The sequence below is a fragment of the Bombina bombina genome, chromosome 4 (assembly GCF_027579735.1).
Source record: "Bombina bombina isolate aBomBom1 chromosome 4, aBomBom1.pri, whole genome shotgun sequence".
NCBI classification, from domain to species: domain Eukaryota; kingdom Metazoa; phylum Chordata; class Amphibia; order Anura; family Bombinatoridae; genus Bombina; species Bombina bombina.
In genome coordinates, this window is record NC_069502.1 from 731642793 (window position 1) to 731662206 (window position 19414).

The 19414-nt window shown below is 37.4% G+C and overlaps 1 protein-coding gene across 1 annotated transcript in view; it reads right to left on the reverse strand.

Annotated features, from left to right (window-relative positions):
- Positions 1-19414, reverse strand: part of SLC22A3 (solute carrier family 22 member 3) — a 411481-nt gene that overhangs the window by 40386 nt on the left and 351681 nt on the right. The window contains exons 6-8 of the mRNA XM_053710942.1: positions 8745-8842; positions 6375-6589; positions 5500-5608 (exon numbers count right to left, since the gene is read on the reverse strand). Of these exons, the coding sequence (XP_053566917.1) occupies positions 5500-5608; positions 6375-6589; positions 8745-8842 (422 nt within the window). The remainder of the gene's footprint in view (positions 1-5499; positions 5609-6374; positions 6590-8744; positions 8843-19414) is intronic.

The following is a 19414-nucleotide window of genomic DNA, read 5'->3' on the forward strand; positions in this document are numbered from 1 at the left end:
ACCGCATAGCAAACAATGGGGCTGCGTTAGGAGCTGAACGCGGCTTTTTTGCAGGTGTTTGTTTTTTTTTCAGCTCAAACAGCCCCATTGTTTTCTATGGGGGAATCGTGCACGAGCACGTTTTTGAGGCTGGCCGCTTGCGTAAGCAACTCTGGTATCGAGAGTTGAAGCTGCGTTAAATATGCTCTACGCTCCTTTTTTGGAGCCTAACGCAGCCATTCTGTGGACTCTCAATACCAGAGTTATTTTTATGGTGCGGCCAGAAAAAAGCCGGCGTTAGTTTTTCGGGTCGTTACCGACAAAACTCCAAATCTAGCGGATAGTGTTGTAGGTGTTCCCAGCATTTTATGTATCTTTAACTTTTTTACAAAAGATAATGGGCCAGATTACAATTGGAGCGCTAATTAACACTCCCACTCGAGCTTTAATTGTGTAAGAAGTAAACTTTATGCGCTGGTCAGGTTGTGCTCATAATACGAGTTGAAAGTAAACTACTTTGTTGTTGCGCTAAGCCGAAGACCACAAAAATCTGAACTTAGAATATTGCATGCGCATTCACGTATTCCCCCACAGAAGTCAATAGAGAAACAAAGTGTAAAAAAAACACCCAACTCTTGCGCAAACCCGATCGCATATTCTCAAGTGTGCTAACCCTACATGAAAATATTATTTCACATTGCAATGTTCTTCACATAGAACCATATGTTCTATTTATTCATAAATAGATATTTCTACATATATCTTATGTTTTATTTTTGGTACAAAATATATTTATACCTATACATGATTATATACAGTATCACATTTTTATAAATATTTTATTATATCTTTTCATGTGATAACACTGAAAGAAATGACACTATGCTACAATGTAAAGTCGTGAGTGTACAGCCTATATAACAGTGTACATTTGCTGTCCCCTCAAAATAACTCACACAGCCAATAATGTCTAAACCATTGACAACAAAAGTAAGTACACCCCTAAGTGGAAATGTCCAAATTGGGCCAAAAGTATCAATATTTTGCGTGGCCACTTATTTTCCAGCACTGCCTTAACCCTTTGGGCATGGAGTACACGGGTGACCAGAGCTTCACAGGTTGCCACTGGCGTCCTCTTCCCCTCCTCCATGACGACATCACAGAGCTGGTGGATATTAGAGACCTTGCGCTCCCCCACCTTCCTTTTGAGGATGTCCCACAGATGCTCAATAGGGTTAAGGTCTGGAGACATGCTTGGCCACTCCATCACCTTTACCCTCAGCTTCTTTAGCAAGGCAGTGGTCGTCTTGGAGGTGTGTTTGGGGTCGTTATCATGTTGGAATACTGCCCTGAGGCCCAGTTTCCGAAGGGAGGGGATCATGTTCTGCTTCAATATGTCACAGTACATATGCAAAACAGAAAGAGAAGCAGTCTGCCAGGAACGAACAGCAGCATCAATAGCTTGTTCTATGGCCCGGTTGCCACCTGGGAGTAGCTTCTTTCTGCCCAATTGTGCTTTTCACAGAAGAAAACTTTCCTGAAGTACAGTATATCAGTCTGATCCCGCCAACATGGTCAGTCCAGCCCCAAAATACCAGACAATTCTCCTCTGAACAAGGAACATGACAACCCCAGACGATCGTTTCAGCCTCCTTTGGGCCTCGTCAGTGAGGTGCAGCCATATCCCTCTAAGCACATTGGGCAAGGAGTCCACATCTGGTTGCCCCCATCACCCTTAGGGAGACTATCCCTAGGGTCATATTTACATATGCAAAACAGAAAGAGAAGCAGTCTGCCAGGAACGAACAACAGCATCAATAGCTTGTTCTATGGCCCGGTTGCCACCTGGGAGTAGCTTCTTTCTGCCCAATTGTGCTTTTCACAGAGGAAACCTTTCCTGAAGTATATCAGTCTGATCCCGCCAACATGGTCAGTCAAGCCCTGAAATACCAAGCAATTCTCCTCCGAACAAGGAACATGACAACTCCAGACGATCATTTCAGCCTCCTTTGGGCCTCATCAGTGAGGAGCAGCCATATCCCTCTAAGCACATTGGGCAAGGAGTCCACGTCTGGTTTCCCCCCATCACCCTTAGGGAGACTATCCCCAGAGTCATATTTACATATGCAAAACAGAAAGAGAAGAAGTCTGCAGGAATGAACAGCAGCATCAATAGCTTGTTCTATGGTCCGGTTGCCACCTGGGAGTAGCTTCTTTCTGGCCAATTGTGCTTTTCACAGAGGAAAACTTTCCTGAAGTATATCAGTCTGATACCGCCAACATGGTCAGTCCAGCCTCGAAATACCAGGCAATTCTCCTCTGAAAAAGGAACATCACAACCCCTGATGATTGTTTCAGCCTCCTTCGGACCTCATCAGTGAGGTGCAGCCATATCCCTCTAAGCACATTGGGCAAGGAGTCCACGTCTGGTTTCCCTCATCACCCTTAGGGAGACTATACCCAGGGTCATATTTACGTATGCAAAACAGAAAGAGAAGAAGTCTGCCAGGAATAAACAGGAACGAACAGCAGCATCAATAGCTTGTTCTATGCCCCGGTTGCCACCTGGGAGTAGCTTTTTTTTGCCCAATTGTTCTTTCTGCCAAATTATGACACTTAGGAAAGTCTCCCTAAGTGTGATGCGGGAATCCAGACGTGGATCCGTTGCTCAGTGTGCCTAGAGGGTTATGGCTGCACCTCACTGATGAGGCCCACAATAGGCCGAAATGTACGTCTGGGGTTTTGCTGTATCTCTCGTTCAGAGAGGGATTGCCTGGTATTTCGGAGCTGGACTGTACTGTGAAGTCAGGATCAGACTGATATGCTTCAGGGAAGTTCTTCTCTGTGAAAGGCACATGTTTATCAAAAAGAGGCTGCTTCTTGGGTGGTAACTAGCCACAGAACAAGATATTATGCTATTGTTTGTTCCCAGGTTGAGCGCTTCTCTCTTTTTATTTATGCAAATTATGACACTTAGGGAAGTCTCCCTAAGTGTGATGCGGGAATCCAGACGTGGACCCGTTGCTCAGTGTGCCTTGAGGGTTATGGCTGCACCTCAATGACGAGGCCCACAATAGGCCAAAAAGTATGTTTGGGATTTTGCTATTTCTCTCGTTCAGAGAGGGATTGCCTGGTATTTCGGGGATGGACTGTACTGTGAAGTCAGGATCAGACTGATATGCTTCAGGAAAATGCTTCTCTGTGAAAGGCACATGTTGAGCAAAAAGAGGCTGCTTCTTGGGTGGTAACTAGCCACAGACCAAGCTATTATGCTATTGTTCGTTTCCAGTTTGAGCGCTTCTCTCTTTTTATTTATGCAAATTATGACACTTAGGGAAGTCTCCCTAAGTGTGATGCAAGAATCCAGACGTGGACCCATTGCTCAGTGTGCCTAGAGGGTTATGGCTGCACCTCACTGAAGAGGCCCACAATAGGCCGAAACATACGTCTGGGGTTTTGCTGTTTCTCTCGTTCAGAGAGGGATTGCCTGGTATTTCGGGGCTGGACTGTACTGTGAAGTCAGGATCAGACTGATATGCTTCAGGAAAGTTCTTCTCTGTGAAAGGTACATGTTGAGCAAAAAGAGGCTGCTTCTTGGGTGGTAACTAGCCACAGAACAACCTATTATGCTATTGTTCGTACCAGGTTGAGCGCTTCTCTCTTTTTATTTATGCAAATTATGACACTTAGGGAAGTCTCCCTAAGTGTGATGTGGGAATCCATACGTGGACCCGTTACTCAGTATGCCTAAAGGGTTATGGCTGCACCTCACTGACGAGGCCCACAATAGGCTGAAATGTACGTCTGGGGTTTAGCTGTTTCTCTCGTTCAGAGAGGGATTGCCTGGTATTTCGGGGCTGGACTATACTGTGAAGTCAGGATCAGACTGATATGCTTCAGGAAAGTTCTTCTCTGTGATAGGCACATGTTGAGCAAAAAGAGGCTGCTTCTTGGGTGGTAACTAGCCACAGAACAACCTATTATGCTATTGCTCGTTCCCAGATTGAGCGCTTCTCTCTTTTTATTTATGTCACAGTACATGTTGGCATTCATGGTTCGCTCAATGAACAGCACTCATGCAGGCCCAGACCATGACACTCCCATCACGCTTCCCTGTAGGCAAGACACACTTGTCTTTGTACTCCTCACCTGGTTGCCGCCACACATGCTTGACACCATCTGAACCAAATAAGTTTATCTTGGTCTCATCGGACCACAGGACATGGTTTCAGTAATCCATGTCCTTAGTCTGCTGGTCTTCAGCAAACTGTTTGCGGGCTTTCTTGTGCATCATCTTTAGTAGAGGCTTTTTTCTGGAATGACAGCCATGCAGACCAATTTGATGCAGTGTGTGGCATATGGTCTGAGCACTCACAGGCTGACCACCCACCCCTTCAACCTCTGCTGCAATACTGGCAGCACTCATACATCTATTTACCAATGACAACCTCTGGGTATGATGCTGAGCATGTGCACTCAACTTCTTTGGTCGATAATGGCGAGGCCTGTTCTGAGTGGAACCTTTCCTGTGAAATGCATTACTTGTGCTGCAGCTCAGTTTCAGGGTCTTGGCAATCTTCTTATAGCCTAGACCATCTTTATGTAGAGCAACAATTCTTTTTTCAGATCCTCAGAGAGTTCTTTGCCATGAGGTGCCATGTTAAACTTCCAGTGACCAGTATGAGACAGTGTGAGAGCGATAACACCAAATTTAACACACCTGCTCCCCATTCACACCTGAGACCTTGTAACACTAACGTGTCACATGACACCGGGGAGGGAAAATGGTGAATTGTGCCCAATTTTGACATTTCCACTTAGGGGTGTAGTCACTTTTGTTGCCAACGGTTTAGACATTAATGGCTGTGTGTTGAGTTATTTTGAGGGGGCAGCAAATTTACACTGTTATACAGGCTGTACACTCACTACTTTACATTGTAGCAAAGTATCATTTCTTCAGTGTTGTCACATGAAAAGATATAATAAAATATTTACAAAAATGTGAGCGGTGTACTTTTGTGAGATACTGTATATATATACTGTATATATATATATATATATATATATATATATATATATATATATATATATATACATACACACAAAGGTGTTTATGTTTGTGTGTTGATTTGTATGTGTCTATAAATGTATATGTATGCACAAGAATAGGAGCACTATTGATTTAACTTGAATGTTAAACATCATTAATACTTATGTGCTCCACTTGTCATCTGGGCCCATATGTATATTATTATTACAAACAGTTCTGGTGTATAGTGCTCAAGTCACATGCACACTCCTGGCTCTACCCCAGTATGCTCTCATGGAAAGGATCTAAGTCTGAACAACACATTCCAGAAGTAAGAGGTAAATTTGATAACTGAAAAAATTGATAACTGATTTAAAAAAAAATATATACATACTTTTGAATGAAAGTTTAATTTTGAATTCCACATCCTTGTAAGCTTCCTCTTAACATACTGTCACAAACACAACAATAACAAATATCCTTATAATTACCTTAATGATGTTGGATACAATTCTGTGTTCATGAAATACACAATTTCAAATGCCATGGTGATACCCAACCGTCCTAGAGTAGCTAATGTTATTTTTAGCCATAAGGTATCTGCAAGTCACAAAATGTAATATATGATCTCATAGATACATATTTATATGCTTTTAACTTCAGCTGAAGAGTAAAATGACATTACATTCTAGATATATCAGTTTACAAAATTTGTATATCTCTTTATTTGCAAGTGGTGATAATTGGAACTGTTCCTCTGTCCCCCTGATTGCCATGTCCCATTCTTTGTGGGTCTGGAATAGTTGTTACTATTATAAAATGGATTACGGTTATGTGATCTGGTGCAAAGCCGCCCCCTGCATACTCGCAGCCAATGGGCCGCCAGCAGGGAGGTGTCAATCAACCCGATCGTAGCAGGCAGACAGGGTTATGGAGCAGCAGTCTTTAGACCGCTGCTCCATAACTTGTGTTTCTGGTGAGTCTGAAGACTCGCCAGAAACACGGCCCTTCAAGCTCCATTCGGAGCTTGATAAATGGGCCTCTAACTCTTAAATTAGTGTTTTGCTGCTTCTGAAAATATCCTTTTTTTAAACAAAGGATAGAAGAGAACAAAGTACTTTGATAACAGAAGAAAATTTAAAAGTCTCTTAAAATTACATGCTCTGAACCATGAAAGTTTAATTTTAACTTTTATGTAGCTTTAAAATAACTACAGTATAACATACATGCTGTTGTATAGATACAGTATACCTGATAGACAACATATTCCCCTGGTCATGTAAATGTCTACTGAAAAACTTTTTAAACATATGAATACTCCAGTAATTTTATCTCTTCACACTATTTGTATACAAGTTTTGCATACCTTCTGGTATGACAGCAGTGATTAAACATGCCACCCCAGCTACAATATTGCTTAATGCAAACGGAAGGCGTCGTCCAATTCGATCAATGGTAAGTAAAATGATTACAGCGCCAGGCAACTCTACCATTGCGGAGATGAAAAAATCCATGTACAGACTTCCAGACACAATTCCCAGGCGCATAACAAGACCTTGATAAATGATTGCACTTGTAAACCTAGAAAAATGATTACAATTGTTAAACTGTATTAGATTACATTCTTCAAATCAAGCAAACTGTTTAATAACCTCTTCATGATGGGGCAAATGTTAACGATTGGAAAGAAGTTCTTATGTAAACATTGCAAGTAAAAAGGAAGTCATGTGATTGCCAATGCAATCACGTGATTCCAATTCTGGCATCAGACTGCCTACGATGATAGGCATGTCCGCTAGGCAGATCTTAAACTTTGAAGCAGGAGGGTGCAGGATGCCAAAAATGATAGGATGTTCCATTCTGTCCTAACGGCATTAAATCCTTTAGGATGGCAAGGAATGCGCTAACAGTGTTAAAGAGTTAATGCAACTATATACTTTTACAATTGGTTAAAACATCATTAATTTATCAAGAAAAGAAACCATGTTTTATGGTTGGCAAATACTTCCTTTTCCAATCAGACTATATGAAGTTCACATTGCAAATATTTTCAGATATTAAACAGTTTAATATGTAAATTGACTCATTTATATGTTCTTCTAGAATATTTATAAATATGTGAATAATTAATAATAATTACTTTGCCTTAAAATATTTTTTTTAATATTACTTTCAAAACTAACTAGTATATCAAAGGGATTAAACTATCTTGGAATTGTAAATTAAATAAAAAAGTAATGCTTTATAAAAGTTAAAGGGAATGTAAAGTCAAAATTAAACTTTCATGATTCAGATAGAGCATGTAATTTTAAACAACTTTTGTATTTACTTCTATGATCTAATTTGCTAGGTTTTCTTGGTATTCTTTGTTGAAAAGCATACCTGGGTAGGCTCAGGAGAAGCAATGCAGTACTGAAAGTTGCTGATTGGTACCTACACATATATTTTTATTGTCATTGGCTTGACCAAATGTGTTCATCTTACATTTTTTAAAATTGTATGACTCATGAAAGAAACATTTTGAGCTTCATGTCCCTTTAAGATTCACATTTCATTTGACAGTGACCATTCTGTCACTGACAGTGCTTACCATCTCCTTTACATTCAGTTGATGCAAAAGATAAGTCATATTATGTAACATTATCAATGTATATTATGTATAGATGTTATTAAAAGTATTCAAGAAATACCAGACTTTAGAGCACATAAAAGGAGGGGTTATAATGCTCCCTTACCATTTTAAGCCCAGTCTACCTTAAATAAAAATAATAGAGAATCTATTTGATCATGTTCACACCATGGGGTTAATTTATTAATGTGCGAGCGGACATGATACGATGTAGCGTATCATGTCCGCTGCACATTGATAAATGTCAACAGCGTATCATTGCACCAGCGGTTCTTGTGAACTGCTGGTGAAATGTCGCCCCCTGCAGATTTGCAGCCAATTGGCCACTAGCAGGGGGTGTCAATCAACCCGATCGTATTAGATCGGGTTAATTTCTGTCTGCAGCCTCAGAGCAGGCAGACAGGTTATGGAGCAGTGATAAATTGACCCCCTTGAGTTTTCACCTAGGGCCTGATTCTTCAAGGCTCTCTGATCTGGCAAGTTTATTTAAGAAATCCTATCATTACTGTTAATGCCTCAAATCATTTTATAAATACAAATTTTAGGCAAATTTTTGCTTATTTTTTGGTAAGCAAAAATAAACAGGAGACAGGAGTTAAGAAGCAGCGGTCTTAATACTGCTGCTCCATAACTCGTCCCCCACCTCTGAGGTGGCGGACAGCAATCAGTCCGATCAGATACGATCGGGTTGATTGAGACTCCCTCTAGCGACCAATTGGCCGCGAATGTGCAGGGGGCAGTATTGCACAAGCATTTCACAAGAAATGCTTGTGCAATGATGAATGCCAACAGCGTATGCTGTAGGCATTTATCGATGTGTGGCGGACATGATCCGGATTATGTCCGTCCTCAAAATGATAATTCGGCCCCATGGGGTAGTTTTGAGGCAAATATGTTTTATAAATGGAGAGCTTAGATTATCATTTTATGGAAACCTAAATAATTAGCCTCAGTATACCTAGATGTTCTTGGACCGTTTTATGTAGCAGAACTTCAAATAACTCTGATTACTCTGAAATATTTTAGGTTGAAATCTAAATTTTGTTATTTTTAGAGAAATTATGGACTGTTTTTTTATCTGTGTAAAAAAGAAAATTCAGTTCTTACCAGGCAAACATGAGCACTAAAGTACATTTTCTTATCTGTGGAGTTCTTACAAGGTCCATGCATCTTGGATTGACAACCTCTTCATCTGAGACTGAAATCTAAAAATATTAATAATAGGAGGTCTTAGTAGCTGATTCTCCAAAATTATAACAAAAACATTGTCTACCTTCCTTTTTATTTATTGTAATATATATTTTTACTGGCTTGTATCATGATAACAAATTCTATACATCAAACTAAAGAATGAAACAAAAAATTAAATAAGCAAATAAAAAATTATATTAAGTATATATTAAAATAATATTATGTTTGTTTGACAATCAAAAAATAAAATAAATCAATGCTGAGCTATTCTATGATGCTGCAAAGCATTTTTACATTGACCCAGAATATCAGGCCTGTTTTTGTGACTTAGTAAACAATTTCCTTATTCAGTACTCTGAAGAACATTTGGTTTGTCAAGGTATATGTAAAGATTCATATATATATATATATATATATATATATATATATATATATATATATATATATATATATATATATATATATTTGGCTAATCAGTACCAAATGGTTCATTCATTCATAAAACATTAAATGCTTTGACTGACCAAATTCAATCCTCCCCCACTTCTGTGATTACACAGGATGGATCACAAAGTCACTTCAAAAGGAATGTTGTTAAAGTGATTTTGAGAAAGAGCAGAGTTTTAGGACTTGAGATAGGATAGGACCATTGGGCCATTTCAAAAGACCATATGGTCACTACCTGGAAATGTGTGATAAAATGTCCTACTCCTTACAGAGTAGCCTAGTGGTCTGGTAAAGGTGACACATTGTGTGGAAAAGGACCATTCACACTTCGATGCAAATTGGTACCTGTGGTGAGAGGGACACTGAGTCTGTAATCAGCAGTGAAAAGCTGGTCAAAATCCAAAGGAAATGGTAATTAGCAGAGGCTTGTTAATTGCCCCTAAGCATCAAATACATGTCTGTATTACTAGCTACACAGAAAATATATGGTTGTAACTTTAAAATTCATTGAAATTACATCTTATATAATATTAAATATGAACACATGAATATGGATATTTAGGGACCTAAAAAGGCAATGACTAATAGTGATATTTTGGATGAATGCTGCAAAAGGAATGATGCCAGTTTTCCATTTGAATTTGAAATAACTCAAATAACAGACACACACACACACACACACACACACACACACATATATATATATATATATTGAGCTGGGACATATTATATTAAATAAATAATTGCTTTATTGAATAATAACTACATTGATAATATTGCAAATAGACATATGAATGCTTAAACATTTCTAACAATTATTTCTTTGATTGCAGACAACAAGTGGTCATGGGCATAAATCTATATATTCAGGAAGAAGTACACTGAATATGAAACATGCTGTGTTTGTATATAAATGTGGGGAAATTACCTGGTGATATTTTAAATGGATTTTAAGCTAATCAGTTAGCAGTATAAATTACAGTACTTTGATATAATATAATGTTAAAAACAAAATGTGTTTGGTATCAGGATAATCAGAAAAATGATATGATACTACCCCATCTATAATTAACATTGTAAGTGATTGATGCAAAAAGTTATGGTCTGATAAATAGTCACTTTATAAGAATGTATTACATTGTTAAAAATGTTAGAAATAGTTAAATGAATCTGTTTGTTTGTCATGTTGCCCCCCGATGGCCAAAACCCGGTGTTGCGATGCAAGAATTACAGCCAAAAGATAATTGGTTGTTAACAAAGATGCATTTTTCCCTAGCAACCATATATCCCAGGTTGTCCAATCAGAAGGGACAAGGATCTGCAATGGGCCTATCCAATTCATCAGTGATGGTACAAAACAAAAAGGGGTGGAGTAATATCACATGATAAAAACCCTAAGCATGGGGGCTGTCTGTGTGCAAAAACTGTGACTGATAAAAACGTGGCTGCGTTACATACAGTTACAAAAGGCATAATAGCTACCTTCTTTTCCACATGCAAAAACTCAATTTTGGTATTCTGAGGTGAATTGGATAAACAAAGAAGTTTTTGGGAGATTGAACTACAATTTGGTTCAAACTGGTGATGTATGGTTGTTCTAACTTTTAATATTTTAAACAAAGATTATTGGTAAAATCATAGTCAAATTATAGTTAATAGATTTAAAGAAGCACTAAGTATTTTAAAATTAGTATTTATTAGCCTGTGTATAGTTAAACATATATCCTTAATGCTAGATAATTCATCTGTGCAAATATATATATATATATATATATATATATATATATATATACATATATTTTAGAATTGCCTTAATTATAAGTAACTAAGAATTTATTTCAGTTAGATAAATTGGCATTCAAAGTGACTGTTATATGTGCTTTTAGTGTCCTAATTAGAATTGTGTTAGAATCAATTGTGACTACATAGTTAATTGTACCAATCTGAATGTTAGTGGATTATATCTTAGTCTCATTGTGATATTTTAAATGCATCTCTGATTTGGAAGGCTATTGTGAAAAAGGTAAATTTAATGAGATTTGCATAGCATATTTTAATAGTTTTAAATGTGTATAGTATTGATTCATATTCTTGTTCCTACAAATATATTTCAATGTGTTCATAGATATTAACTAATAAAAAAGAATTCAGGAATTTATATTAATTTTATTGTCTTAGTATATGCATATTTTTGGGGTTTAGTTTAAAGGATAATTATTAAATATATTGTGTTATAACCCAGCCATATACTGACAGGTTTGATATCACACCTATAACATTTCCATGTAAATGTGTCCTGAGCACTTCTCTAAAACTTAAGGGTAAATAGTATGGGGTTAAACCATCTCGGTAGTAGCCCTAACAATTTCCCCCCATTCATCCCTATTCACGGTTTTATTTTGTAATTGGGGGTCTGGAGAGTGAGTCAAATGTTCCCACATTTAAAAACGATGCACTGGTACCTATTATACAAGCTGAGAAACAAAACATACTTATACAACTAATTTAACTGAGAACAAATTTTCTTCAAAGTGAAAGTGGGGAGCAGTATTCATAAATTACCATACCGGATTAATCAGAAGAAAATATAGCATCCTCTATGCACTTGATTGTAATAATGGGCATCTGTGCATTCTATTTTTTACATTGTCATATAGGAAAATGGCACTATTAAAATCTTAAAAATGACGTGAAACTCAAAATTAAACTGTAATCATTCATAGAGAGCAAGAAAACAACATTGCAGTTTTCCTATTATCAAATGTTATTTTTTCTCTTGGTATTCTTTGTTTAAAAATATACCTAGTAAGGCTCAGAACAGTGCCTGTGCCTGGAGTACTATACGACAACAGTGTTGTATCAATCCTTGTTATGAAGTATAATTTTTTTGCCCCAGTTTGCCTTCCCTGTCTCGTCTTTATTTACTGAAAGTGATCTTCTATTGTGTATGCTTGTGTATCATCATTATAACCTTTGTTTATCTATTAACACAAAATATTATGTAAACTGAATTCAGTTTTTCAAATTATAAAATTATTGCAGTCTTAGGTAAATTGTCAGACCTTAAGGGGTCAATTTATTATCCAATCCACAAGCACAAAAAATGCGAGGCAGAGGAACAATTAAAAGTTAAGAGCATCAAATTTATTAAACAAAAGGGTAAAAATAACAACAGTCATATCATTAATATGCACAAAAAGTTGGTGTAGCAGAGGTCTACGATTTATTATGCTAGAAATGCAGCAGTTTCCGTGCGAGCCTTCAGTCTCTCCAGAAACATAACTCTGAGGTGGGGGACAGCAATCCGATTGGGATGATTGACACCCCAAATGGCCCTTGTTCCCCTTGTTTCCGCCCGAGCCTTCAGGTCTAAAGACCGCTGCTCCATAACTTGTCCGCTGCCTCTGAGATTGCGGTCTTCAATCCGCCCGATCCTATACAATCAGGCTGATTGACACCCCCTGCTAGTGTAATGATAAATGCCGACAGCGTATACTGTTGGACATGAAACGCTACAGCGTATCATGTCAGACAGACAATGGTAAATCTACCCCTAAGAATAACTGAGGCTGATAAAAGGATATCTGATTTTGAAGACTTAACAAATCTCCAAGATAAAGTAATAAAAGAAAATAGTTTAATGCTGCAAACACTCCAAGACAGGATTAGTTCATTAGAAGACAGATCTTGCAGGAACAATATTAGGATAATAGGCATATCTGAAACATATGTGGACTTAAATAAACTAATCACTATAGAATTGTTAAAATGGTTTCACTACCCCATATCTGAAACTACAATTATTGTTGAGAGAGTCCACAGAATAGGAAATATCATAAAAAATGCTAAAGATGCAGGAAGCTATACCTAGACCTATTATAGCAAAATTGCTGAATTTTAAAAATAAGATCTTAAGATATTACACAAAAGTAGAAAATCAACTTTCAGTGGAGGGTAAAAAAGTCTTTATAGTTCAAGATTTTTCTGCAGATTTTTCTGCAGGTCCCTCTCGAAAGAGCTTCTACCTAGATCTACATCATGAATAATGTTTCTCTAAAATGAGATATTGGAATGTTGGTGGCATCACCTCTCCTATCAAAAGGAAGGCTATTATAAAACATCTTAAAAATGTAACAATTTGGATATAGCTCAAATCCACAAAATCAGTTTAAAGAAAGATAAACTTGACAAACTTAGAAGTAACTGGGTAGGAGACGTGATTGACACTCGTTGTCCAGATAGAAAAAGAGGAGTGGCTTTGCTAATATGTAAAAATCTAGAATATTAAATTCTGAAAATAGATATTGATGCTGACTGTAAATATGCAATTATTAAAATAGAAATTAAAGGTATATTATTTTCTATTTGTAATACATATGGCCCAAATAATTTAGATTTAGATTGTTTGCTTAAAACTTCAGACTAAGCTTCTCTCATACACTATCTAATAGTTGGGGGAGATTTCAATATTGAGCTTAAAATTCCAATTTATCATATCAGTCTTACTAATAGATATCGGAATAGTAATATGGGGAATTCTGTCTCTAGGGTACTTAACCATTTTAATTTTTTAAAACAAATGAAACAATATCTTGCGAATATAAAACCCAGACCTTAAAGGTTTCAAATGTGTATCTAGAGCTCAGATGTCTCCAATATCTCTGAATATCCCACTTTTGAATATTAAAAATCAGACTCACAATTTTTATTTTTCAAAATTTATGCTTAATAAAAATTTTTTTTTTACAATTTCTTAAAAGTAAATAGAAGGACTATTATAATTAGAATAAAGATTACTTCTCTTAAATTGAGATATTTTGGGAAGCAGCAAAAGTAGTACTTAATGGGGATATTAAAAGTTATATGGTGGGATTTAAAAAGAAAAATAAAGGTAGAGAAGAGCAATTAAATAATCAAGTGACAAGGGAGGACGCGGAGCCTACACTCAATGCGGCAAGACTTGTCTCAATGAAGCTCTCTGAGCCTGCAACTATTTATATGAGTTTTCATAGTAAATCTTGATATTTATTATTCTGAAGCAGCTATTTATTACTGTTAACAGCTATACTCTAAGAGTAGATATTTTGACAAAGCTCATGCCTATGTTTGTTGAGTCAGCTACGTGACAAACTTCTTCTCAAGATTGGAAGCCATTTTAACAAACTTCTGCATCTACGCAGTGAGTTCTGATATAGAAGAAGTTCCTATATGGGATCTGGAGCGTAGGTCTGGGGCTGCCGTAATACTACCCCCCCAAACTCCAGGGTTACGATATCCTGGAATAGGATAACAAGTACGACCTTTCTAGCCAGAGCCGTCACCACTTATTCCGTAGTGTAAACTACTTTCTACCATAGAGAAGACAATAGAGGAGGCACTGCTAGTACTGCTAGAAGAGCACTTCCAAAAACTGCACCAGCTACTCGATACCTGTTTTAAAGGGAGAGTAGAAAACAGAGAGAAATTTGGGGAGATGGAGGAACCTGCTCCTCCTCCCGGTGAGTTTACAGTAATGGCGGCTGAAGTTCCGTGTAATAAAGGGGCATGCCCATCTTTTACCCTGAGCCCGGCAGCAAACATCAATATGGAGGGAACACTGGTGATAACGAATAGCAGTGGTGAAAATACGCACTACCCTGTGGAACCCCCACGGCTCGTACTCACCTACCCGATGAAAATTATGTCTCTGGCAAGGGACGTGTTGACTGTGCCACCTCCCATGTGGGATAATGTCTGTGCGGTGGCCGAGGATGGCGTTCTGCAGAGGAACATATGGGACATGGGCCCCGCTGCTCCTGGGCTCTTCGATCTTCACTGGGTAGTTCTTCGCCCATGCACAGACTTTGTTGGGGTTGGAAGCATCACAGGTATGGAACTTTTCTCTGCTTATGGAGACCGGAGTTATGTGGTCGCAGGCCGCATGCAGAAGAGGGATCTCTGGATCTGGGTGTCTTTGTGCTTAGGACTGCGTGCCTTGGCCAGCGTTCCTCTTGTTGAGAGACAAGGTGTGGGTTGAGACTGATCTGAGACCCGGAACTAATACTCAAGTCTTTTGACCAATTATCCTGACTTGGGAAAAACAAAAAGACAAACACTGTGAGCTTGGATTATTTTACTCCTTATAAAACCCTGGGGCTCATTAAACTTGTAAATTAACACATACGGCTAGATTACGAGTTTTGCAGAAAGCTTAAAAAGCAGTGTTAACAGGTCCTAACGCTGCTTTTTAATGCCCACTGGTATTACAAGTCTTGCAGGTATAGGTGTACCGCACACTTCTTTGGCCTTAACGCAAATCAACTTACGTAAATTTTGTAAAGTCTATTTTCAATGGGACTTGCATAGCGCTGATATTATGAGTTTGTCCTGGGAGGCCAAAAAGTGAGCGGTACACCCTCTACCTCCAAGATTCCTAATGCATTTTATAGTCAGTAGTTATGATTTTTACGCTACAAAGCTGTAGCATAAAATTCATAACTAAAGTGCTAAAAAGTACACTAACACCCATAAACTACCTATTAACCCCTAAACCGAGGCCCTCCCGCATTGCAAACACTAAAATAAAATTATTAACCCCCTAATCTGCCGTTCCGGACATCGCCGCCAGTATAATAAACATATTAACCCCTAAATCACTGCACTCCCGCATCGTAAACACTAGTTAAATATTAACCCCTAATCTGCCACCCCTAAAATCGCTGAAACCTACCTACATTTATTAACCCCTAATTTGCCGTCGCCAACGTCGCCGCCACTATACTAAATTTATTAACCCTTAAACCTAAGTCTAACCCTAACCCTAACACCCCCTAACTTAAATATAATTAAAATAAATATAAATAAAACGTACAATTATTACCTAAATAATTCCTATTTAAAACTAAATACTTACCTATAAAATAAACCCTAAACTAGCTACAATATAACTAATAGTTACATTGTAGCTATCTTAGAGTTTACTTTTATTTTACAGGCGCCATTACACTCAATGTAGCTTGCTCCTGCTCTGTCTGACAGCGGGAGCGAGCTACATTGAGTGTAATGGCACAGTCGGGCCGGGCTGTGACTAGACAGCTGGCCAGATGCGCTCTGAGGGAAAACCGGACCCGCTCAGTAGAGCGCAGAGGGCGGGTCTGAAAAAAAACTCTTTTTTAATAAAAAATGCCCAGCAATATTAGGTCACATAATGCTAGCACTAAAATAATGTTGTATAATTCTGCACTATGTGCAGAATTATATAACATTATTTTCTATGTTTACTGGCCCTTTAATAGTGTTCTGGGATGCATTTGATTGTTTAAGTGTCTTTATATAATGCTAATCCCTGCTCGTAGTAAACCCATAATGATGAGGTTCAAGAGTGGCCTGTGTAAAGGGCAGTGGGAGACAATAATGAGGAAAGAAACCTTCAGGTACATTTTTATTCATCAAATATGAATATTTAAAGACTTGTATGTTCCTTACACACTTTCATCTGTAGAAATATATCCCCTTATGTTTTGCCCGGTCACCTACACCCTCACCCTAAATACCCCTTATCCTCCCTTTTTCATTAGATTGCTAACTAGCTATGGAACCACTACCAAGGTGGAATAAATGTGCTTGTATCCTTTATTTATTTTTTTAGTTATAGATTAAATAATACAAAGCTCTAGCAGTCTAGTAGGCCCAATAGTTGCAAGTTGTACTTAATGGTACTCTCAGAAAATGTCAAAGAGGTTTTGTTTCTTCTCTTTTCTTTCTTTTGTAAAATAGAAAAATTATGTCTGGTCTATGATATCCAAAAGTGGTCTCCTTTGATCAAATAACCCCCTTGTAAGTTTGCTCTATGGTTGTGAGGACCAAAAATGTCCTCTAGTGTCATGTAGGGGGTGGTACATTGTTTGGCATACTAGCTGTACAATATTTCCGCTGAATTTGACTCTGTAGTCTGTGCTGCATAATTTGTACCATTCTTATGTCTCATTGTCTTCTGATATCTGTATGCCTTGATTTGAACCTCCAATAATAAAAAATAATAATAATAAAAAAATAATAATCAAGTGACAAGAGCTTACAACACCTATCTAGCCCTCTGAACATGTAAGAGCTGGGATAGATACTCATCAGCTAAGAAAGAAAGAGATTTATTTCTACATCAAGAAACACACAGAACAGAATTCAAAGGAAGGGCTAGATTTTTAAAATATGGTAACAAAATTGGGTAGTACCTTGCAAAATGTGTTAAATTAGCTAAGAAGTAGAATATAATTGAAGCATTCAAGGTTGATGGAAAGAGATACACTGAACCATTAGATATCAACAGAGCCTTCTACCAGTTTTATAAAAAAGCTATATTATACCCCTCAGATAAATCTTGATAATAGATTTAAGTTTTGGTCTAATGTTAAAATACCTACTACTGACAGAGCCAGGTTAGATAGGATTAATGAGAAAGAAGTTGCTGCCTCACACAATGCTGCTGCTCTTAATAAAGCTCCAGCACCTGATCAAATGTCACTTGAATTTTATAGGATATTAAGAGTTGAAATTGAACCAATTTTGATGAGTCTTTTTAATGATTATTTTATCAATAATTTATCTATGTCTAAAAATTTCACTAGGGCTATAAATACTCTTATCCTTCAAAAATGAAAGGAGCCTGAGAACATGAATCCATAGCCAATTTACCTGTTAAATGTGGATTACAAGTTTAAAATATTTAAAGGCAAACTAAACCCACATTTTTTCTTTCATGATTCAGATAGAGCAGGCAATTTTAAGCAACTTTCTATTTTACGCCTATTATCAATTTTTCTTCATTCTCTTAGGGCTATCCAGGGTTCTGAACCAAAAATGGTCTGGCTCCTAAGATTTCATTCCTGCTTTTTCAAATAAAGATACAAAGAGAACAAAAAAAAATGATAATAGGAGTAAATTAGAAAGTTGCTAAAAATTGACTGCTCTATCTGAATCATAAAAGAAACAAGTTGGGTTAAGTGTCCCTTTAACTCATTTTGTGCAATATCTGGCTATAAAATAAATTTGAACCACTGTTGTGGTTGAACAAAACCTTAATAGCCCCGAGGGAATGGTATACTTTAAATATGAAAGATTTGTTCATAAAACTGCAAAATATTCTGCAAAGTTGGCAAAAATTACCTCTCTCTTTAATTGGGAAAATAAACTTGATTAAGAAGATTATGGCCGACAGTGCGGATCAGATCCGCAAGACATCGCTGAATGCGGAGAGCAATATGCTCTCCGTATTCAGCATTGCACCAGCTCCCACTCTACCTGAGCAGAATACTCTCCCGGCTATTCCCACCTCCTATAACCTCCGATCCAGTACAAGCACATTATTTAGTTTGCCTCAGTACAAAAAGAAAGCAGCTTGATCCTCCTTTTCCTACCGAGCGCCACAATTATGGAACGACCTCCCGCACACTTTCAAACCTTCCCCAAGTCTAAAATCATTTAAGAGATCCCTCTCTATATATCTCAAAACAGAATGCACCTGTCATGGTTGATTATATATTTCCTACCTGTTCTATGTTAAATTCTGCATATATTATGTATTAATATTGTTTTTGTATTATTGTACCCTATTGTATCAATGCAATGTTTTGTGGACCCAGGATATACTTGAAAACGAGAGAAATCTCAATGTATCCTTCCTGGTAAAATATTTTATAAATAAATAAATGTAAAACATTGTTTTTTTATTTAAATTAATGTTTATGAAATCGATTTATCATCCACGGGTGGACATATTCACCTCTGTTAACCAGCCTTCTCTTCTGGTGGGTAGCAATCCACTTCCCGCATTTACCATTACACATGAGCACTCCTGTGCGATCGCATGCTACCCTGCCCCCTGCCCACACACAGCCAATCACACACAGGCAGGAGCTGTCTATCTCCCCGATCAAAAGAGAACAGGGCAGAGAAACAGCGGTCTGATGCGCACACATACATACATATTTAAACATATATATACATACACACATAAAAATATACACACATATTTACACATTTGAGACCTTTCCAATCAACACCTTGACATAAAAAATATCCCTTTTAAATAAAGTAAATGCTTTTTTGTTAATATAAATACTTTATATACCTTTCTTCTTTAATTAATTTTTTTAGTTTTCAAT